The sequence below is a fragment of the Fulmarus glacialis genome, unplaced genomic scaffold (genome assembly GCF_000690835.1).
Source record: "Fulmarus glacialis isolate BGI_N327 unplaced genomic scaffold, ASM69083v1 scaffold3676, whole genome shotgun sequence".
Classification (NCBI taxonomy): domain Eukaryota; kingdom Metazoa; phylum Chordata; class Aves; order Procellariiformes; family Procellariidae; genus Fulmarus; species Fulmarus glacialis.
Genome location: NW_009218561.1, coordinates 4,713 through 12,383, shown reverse-complemented (window position 1 = coordinate 12,383; position 7,671 = coordinate 4,713). Strand labels below are relative to the sequence as shown.

Genomic DNA, 7,671 nt, shown 5'->3' with positions numbered 1-7,671 from the left:
TTTTACTCAGGAATTTTTTGGCTGCTTATTTACCTCAAGTCTGGCTTTCTGTGCAGGTTCCTAGAAGGTTTGCTCTCCATGCCCAGTATTTCAAGAGGTTACAGAACAGCTGGGGGTCGCTCATGTGTGTGGCAGTGGTTAAGACGTTGACCGAGATCCATAGTGTTTCTTTTTAGGAAGGTTCTTATTTCTCAAAGTGAATTATCAGCAACATTTTGTCAACCGGTTGTTGCCTTTATGTTATTCCAGCCACTGAGTACCACCTCGGCCTGCTGAAAGCAAAGCTTGCAAAATACAGAGCTCAGTTGCTGGAACCCTCCAAATCCTCGGCAGCTAAAGGAGAAGGCTTCGATGTGATGAAATCTGGAGATGCCCGGGTGGCACTGATCGGTTTTCCTTCTGTGGGTAAGGTCAGTGAGTGTCTACGTTAGCCACGTGGCATGTGTGTTTCCAGGTTTGTGGTTAGCCGTGGCTGTAAAGCAGACGTCCATCTCTTTGTCTTTCACCTTCTTGCCATGACTTAACAGAAAATTACTGTACGCTGAGAGCTGAAAGTTAGAGCTAGGGGAAACGCTCCTTCGTCTTGTGTGCGGTGCCCTGTGGTAACAGCTCGAAACTTGGTCTGCTCAGCCACAGCACTGCTGAGAAAATAGGTGAGAGTACAGGATCTGCCTTCGTTCAGCGAAAGCGCTGGCTGTCCCGCATCAGTCCCTGTGCCTGGAGCAGCCACAACACGGCTTCTAAAAGCTGAGGAACACTTTGGCGTTACTTGTTTTGCTGAACATTTACCGGTGCTTTCATTTGCATATCTCTAGTGATGATGATCTCTTGCATTTCAGTCCACGTTTTTGAGTTTAATGACCTCAACTGCCAGTGAAGCTGCATCTTATGAGTTCACAACCCTGACGTGTATCCCAGGAGTCATAGAAGTAAGTAGGATTCTCCTCCCTTCAGCACAGTAGTGGTGGTAAGAAAACCAGAAATGTAAATGTGTCTGTTTACACCAGTTACACTTGTGCTACCACTACGAAGCAGTGATATCCAAAGGTCTCTGCTGACTTCTGCTTTAAGCTTTAGGAGGTCTCGAGTGCTTGCAGTATCAGGTCTTCTGCAACCTGCAGTGCTGATTTAGCACTTCCCTAGGCTATATAACTCCTCAGGATTGACTGCCTGAGCGGGGTTTCATATGCTGCTGTTCGACTGACCAGAGCAATACGACAATTCTCAACTGAATTTTTTATAACCACTATTGGCGCCATTGACCAGATGGCTGGAAACCTTGACAGATTTGTTTTTAATGAAGCTTTAAAAGAGGCAATCTGTACTGTGATCAATTTGGAAAGAAAATACTACTCCTGTCCTTGAGGAGTTTTATTAGTGGTGGCCTAAGCATCCATCAGTAAAGCAAATTATAAAGGGCATCAAACTGAAAAGTGTCCAAGAGTAATGAGAAAATTTGGGTCAGAATTGAAAGTGGAGTTAAATAATGAAAGTAACCGTATTGGTGTTAAAACGAACACAAATACTGTAACGCATCCAGACACTGCCGTGAGCTGCAGTCACTCGCTAAAGCCGTTACTGAGGACTTCACTGCAACAATAGCTTGAAAGCTAATGTCTCTGCAGATCTAATGAATGAAAGTCTCCTGCTATTTCCTGGTACTGTAAGATCTGCAACACATCTGAATAGTTCTGATCCATCTCGGTAAGAGATGGTGGCACTTGCTTGGTTTAACGAGAAAGCACTGTAACAAGCAAGTAAGGTCGTTTGGTTTTTTTTTTTCCTTTCCTTTCCATTTCACCAACTCAGGATAATGCTACTCTTGTACTGTACTGTTTTCCTGGTGCTTTGTCAAACAGCAATCATGTGATGCTTTAGAAGGTCAGGACCTAACGTACCGCAGTATGTGGCGTTGAACGCAGCTTCGTAGGAAATGCTCTGGAGGTTCCCTCAACAAAACAGCCATCAGCTTTGTGCAAAGTTGTCCGGCTCTATCGGGTTCATTCAGTTCCACGCTCTCCAGCCTTTGGACTCCAGCACGTGCTTGGGGCTGTCGAGGCAGCTCAGGAGCCCTGCACAAAGCTTTCAGCTTTCCGTCCTTTTGTTTTCTTTTCAGTACAAAGGAGCCAATATTCAGCTGCTGGATCTGCCTGGAATCATCGAAGGAGCAGCACAAGGTTGGCTGATCTCTGTGTTCTTGTAAAGTAGGGATTTGCCCTGAATCGTGTACCTGGCTGTCTCAGACGTTAGCAAGTTCCCTGGGCCAATAGTTCCCACATTGGCTTTCCAAATTTTAGTCTCGTTGGTCTTATGTGAAGCACGATTCTTATCCCCGAGCCCACGTAACGCTCTATATGTAGCAGAAAGATGCTTTTCTGGAGGTGGGAGCCAAAGCAAGCCAGTCACTTCTCACCTTCTTGCGTGAGTGTTATCTTGCTCATCTGTTTTCTGGTACAGCGGAAATCTAAAGAAAGATGCTAGAGAGGCGGAGGGGGAAATTACAGCTAAACAGTAACCTCTTTTGACTAATTTCCTGAGTTCCTACCAGTCCTCCCAGGACTCCTGCTTCTGGGTGTTGCTTTGTCCCTCTGCTTTGTCATTGTCCAGATTGACTGGTCATGTCAGAAAATGCCTTAGGAAACCTTGGAAAATCTCCTAATGGTCTATTTTGTTGGAGGATCGTAGCCTGATTAATAAGGTCTCTCTCCTTTTTGACCAGAAAGCATATGTAACCTCTCTGCACAGGGGCCCTGGGCCCACATCACTGTTCTGGGTAAGCTGTCTCTGCTGCCTGGAGCTGCTACCATCGCACATGTCTGGGGATGTCTGTCCTGGAGACAGAGAATGTCATTTCCACCCGTGCAGCCGTACTCAGATAGCTTTACACACTAGTTCATGTAACCTGTGGAGGAGCAGCAGCAAAGAGTATTTGTTAGGGCTTGTGCTGGACATAAGGCAGTATGAAGGGTCCAGATACGCTCGCTCAGGGCCCCCCAGCAGCTCAATACGGCACTGCAGGATCTTTTTCCTTGCTTCCAAGCAGCTGTGCAGGGCAGGAGTCCCTGTCTGTTGCAGAGCTCGTAGCTGGTTTCTCTCGCTGATGTATGGTCATCTCCTCTCTTCTCAGGGAAGGGCAGAGGTCGGCAGGTGATAGCTGTGGCCAGGACAGCAGATGTCGTTATTATGATGCTGGATGCCACGAAGGGTGAAGTACAGAGGTGAGCATGTGCTTCTGGGAAAAAGGAAAGATATGGGTGTCACCCGACTGCGCTCAGTCTCACAGGTACTAATGTGCAGTGTCCCTGCAGGGCCTTGCTGGAGAAAGAACTGGAATCCGTAGGAATCCGGCTGAACAAAAGCAAACCAAATATCTACTTCAAGGTGAGGTTTCCTGGGCTGCAGCGAGCACAACTTGTGTCTGGCTGCCTACTCAAAGCTGAGGTCGCTACGTGCCGCCCCTCATGTTGGACAAACTGGGGGGGGGTTGTGGATTTTGCAGACAGTTCTTCAGTTGCTTATTTGCCTCCCTGCAGCCGAAGAAGGGTGGAGGTATCTCCTTCAACTCCACTGTCACGTTGACTCAGTGCTCGGAGAAGTTGGTGCAGCTCATCCTTCACGAATATAGTATCCTTTCCTAAAACGGGAGACCTCTGAGCCATCAGCCGCTCATAAGTCAAGTGGTGCCTTCTGTGGAACAACCTTGCTGCGTCTTTGGTGTTTGCTGGGTTGAGAACAGGCTTTCACAAGCAAGCTCAGGCCATTGGCTTACAGCAGTGTTTAGACGTGTTGGGATTTGGGCCTTGACAAGGTTCACCTCAGAAATCTTTAATGCTGAGGTCCTCTTCAGAGAGGATTGTTCCCCTGATGAGTTCATTGACGTGATTGTAGGCAACAGGGTCTACATGCCGTGCCTCTACGTGAGTATCTCAGAAACAGCCTGCCTTCTGCAGCACCGAGCATCTCCATTCTTTGCTGAGAGAAACAGTGGGTCTTCCTGGTTCCTAAAGCAGTAACAATTTGGGGTTTAAGAGGTGGAAAGCACAGCTCAACGGGGAGCTTTTTATAAGCTTCACATGTGCGGCTGTACTCTCTGTGTGTTCCCTCTGCCCTCTTGTGGCTGGCTGCCGTGGAGCAGCATGAGCTGCATGTCCTGGTGGCGTGGGGTTTGCTCCCACGGTGCGAAGCCTTCGGTTCCTGTGCTGCAAGATCTGTGCTTGAGTTTTCACTACTGGTCCCTTGTGCCAGAGGTCACTTAATGGCTCTGTTTGATAGTGACTGGGTTGATAGTGAAATCCAAGATCCTGGAGAACGTGTTGCAAGTCATCCCAAAGGGAGAACTTTAAAAGGCCCAAACTTGCATTTAGGCTTCTGAATTTCAACAGTTTATTTTACTGAGAGCCTTGGCCTGCCCTCTGGCTGACAGGGTCTGTGTTTCTGTTTCAGAGGCTCGAACTACCTTGTTATACCTATATGTGCATGTCCTACTTCCTTGCAGTGTTGCTGAATTGACTTCCTAAAGGGTGTGTTGTTCTTCCTTTGACTTAGGTTTATAACAAGATTGACCAGATATCTATGGAGGAAGTGGATCGTCTTGCTCGGAGACCCCACAGTGTTGTAATCAGGTAGGAGCTTGTCATGCTGCCTGATGTGCTGGCCCGGATGGTGTGGTGCTTCATTTCATGCCCCTTTCTCCGGCTTCTCCCAGGGCTGCCTGCAGCTGCTGGGGTGAGAAGCAGAGCCACTGTGCAGCTTTTTCCAGGCTTCCTTCCCCTGGAGAGGCAGGCTGCTCAGCTTCTCCACACTGTGAGCAGGCCAGAGTAAGCCAGTCTGGCTTGTTTCCTTAGAAGTGCTGATATATCTGACTGGGGCTTTGCTGCTTCAAAGCTGCTTGCCCTTCTGGAAGCCCTATTTATTTCACCTTGTGTTTTTTTCTTTACTGGCCTCATTAAAGACTTTTCCCCTTGTCCCCTGGCACTTTAATAAGACGGTTCACCTTGTTTTTCTGGATCTCTAAAACACAACAGCGGTAAACATGGAGATGTTCCTGGTGTTTTGCAGCTGTGGCATGAAACTGAACCTGGACTACTTGCTAGAGAAGCTCTGGGAATACCTGGCACTTACCTGCATCTACACCAAGAAACGAGGACGTAAGTGACCATTAGCTGAAAAGTTTTGAAAGGCACAAAGGGCTGCTGCTCATCAAGGGCAGACAGGCTGCCAGCGGGGCTGGGACACCTGGCTGTCAGTGATCTCTTGTGTCTTGGAAATGCTGCAATTAAGCTTTCCCTAACCAGCTTTCAGCTCTTGGGAAATGCTTTCTGTTCCATCTGACCCAGCCGTGCGTGTATCCCACCACAGCCCTCCTATTCCCTCTGCACTAGAAGAACTGAATTTTCATAAGATTTTGCATGATGATATAAGGAAATAAAGTTAGCAAGTTTGCAGCTTTCTTCCTTATTATGCACACTCTGTGATGAGCTGTTCAGCCCATCGCTACCCAGAAGAGGTCTCCTGTTCCTGCTCTGAGAGGTTTGGTGATTCCCATGCCAGGCTCCTGAGGCTCATGAGTGCCTTTGATCCTCCCTTTGCTTTACAACTCGCTTGCAGCTTCTTCCAGTGATGAAGGCACGTCTGTAATTTGTTCCTGTTTGGTTGTGAACAGCTGTGACTCTGAACTTGGCTGGATGTGAGGAGATTACGGAACTTTCTATGAGCTTGTTAAGCTATGAAATCTTGGGGATTTTAGAGAAAACTGCAGAGTGGTTTGGTTTTACTTGAGCAGGTGTGTTTTGACTTGGGTGGTTTTGTTTGTCTTAAGTATTTGGCGTGGAGTTGGAGGAGGTGAATTGTGAGGAAGCTGTTGGCTGTGTGACGTGGGTACTGGAGTGTCTACAGAACTGATTTGATGCTTTCACGTACCCGGATACCCGTTGTGTCTGGGAGCTGGCAAGTGTAACGGGAGGAGGAATTTGGGAGTAGTAAGCACAAGGCAATGTGAGACGGTATCAGCATGTTAGAACACAGGTGTAACGGGAGGAGGAATTTGGGAGTAGTGAGCACAAGGTAATGTGAGATGGTATCAGCATGTTAGAACACACTTGACGGAATCCAATGCTTTTTTCCCCCCCTCTTCTGCTTCTCTACAGAGAGAGTGAACATCTGTGACTCTGAACTTGGCTGGATGTGAGGAGATTACGGAACTTTCTATGAGCTTGTTAAGCTATGAAATCTTGGGGATTTTAGAGAAAACTGCAGAGTGGTTTGGTTTTACTTGAGCAGGTGTGTTTTGACTTGGGTGGTTTTGTTTGTCTTAAGTATTTGGCGTGGAGTTGGAGGAGGTGAATTGTGAGGAAGCTGTTGGCTGTGTGACGTGGGTACTGGAGTGTCTATAGAACTGATTTGATGCTTTCACGTACCCGGATACCTGTTCTGTCTGGGAGCTGGCAAGTGTAACGGGAGGAGGAATTTGGGAGTAGTAAGCACAAGGCAATGTGAGACGGTATCAGCATGTTAGAACACAGTTGACGGAATCCAATGCTTTTTTCCCCCCCTCTTCTGCTTCTCCACAGAGAGACCAGACTTTACAGATGCCATTATTCTACGGAAAGGGGCCTCTGTGGAGCATGTGGTAATTTCTCTGCATCTTTTATGTTTCCTTGTCTGTGGAAGGCAGGTTCCTGTTGGAGCCTGCTATGATTTGTGCTTCATAAAGCTTGGGATATGTCAGTGTTTAGTTGGGCTTCTGCTTTTGTTACCTTTACTGATTCCATCTGCCTCGGGTTTCTTTCCTAGCTGCTATGAAAGGTTAAAAAAAAAAATTACTTAATGCAGGCCAGTGAAAAAGCACATGGAAGCTGTGGGATGGGGCTTTATGTGGACTGGTGATTCCTGTGTGTCTGTTCTGTATTCTTTCAAGTGCTGTTAACTGGCTTCTAAAGTCACTATTGTAATTTCTGACATAGACCTGAGTTGCTTCTAGTTCCTCGATATTGAGCAAGTTGTTTGCAAAGTAGTGTCATTGAACTGTCTCACATGCTGTCTGTCTGTCTTGCAGTGCCATCGAATTCACAGATCATTAGCCAGCCAGTTCAAATATGCCTTGGTGTGGGTAAGTGTTTAACAGCAAATGAAATCCCTGTCCTCAAGTGTCTCTGACTGGTCTTCTCCTAACCCTTCTCCCCCTTTTGCTTTAAAGGGGACAAGCACAAAATACAGCCCTCAAAGAGTGGGCTTAACCCATATGATGGAGCATGAAGATGTCATTCAGATCGTAAAGAAGTAACCCTCTTTGCTGGTGCCTGGCCTTGTCTTTAATCACTAGAATTGGAACTGACCACATAAAAGCAAAACAAAACAAAAAAAAAGAGGAAAAAAAAAAAAAGAAAAAAAGAAAAAGGGAGACGTGTTCTACAGCCAAGAAAGCAAGAAAGCTTCTGTGAAGCTCCTTCTCTTGGAGAAAGGCAGAAAATGAGGCTACTGTACTTGCAGGTGGGGATGGGGAAGATGGGTTTCCATCTTGCAGCATTTCAGGCGAAGTAATGTTTCTTAAAAAAGGAGCCAGTTCTTCTAGGACACAGTTCCCATAGCCAGCAATGTCCTGCCCCAGTAGGGTTTGCACATGGATCCCTGTGTTAACCTACCAGTGGCTTGCTTAACCAGTGGGAAGTTTAC

General features: G+C 47.0%; 1 protein-coding gene across 1 annotated transcript; it reads left to right on the top strand.

The window, feature by feature from the left end:
- Positions 1-249: 249 nt before the first annotated feature.
- On the top strand, positions 250-7,359 carry DRG2 (developmentally regulated GTP binding protein 2; the record flags this gene model as incomplete). The annotated part of the gene is made up of 12 exons (XM_009580062.1): positions 250-410; positions 840-929; positions 2,117-2,177; positions 3,128-3,218; positions 3,309-3,381; positions 3,534-3,624; positions 3,820-3,917; positions 4,546-4,622; positions 5,059-5,147; positions 6,570-6,628; positions 7,055-7,108; positions 7,196-7,359. Coding segments are annotated over 12 exons (1,031 nt in total), but the record flags the coding sequence as incomplete, so codon positions are not given.
- Between the last annotated feature and the right edge of the window lie 312 nt (positions 7,360-7,671).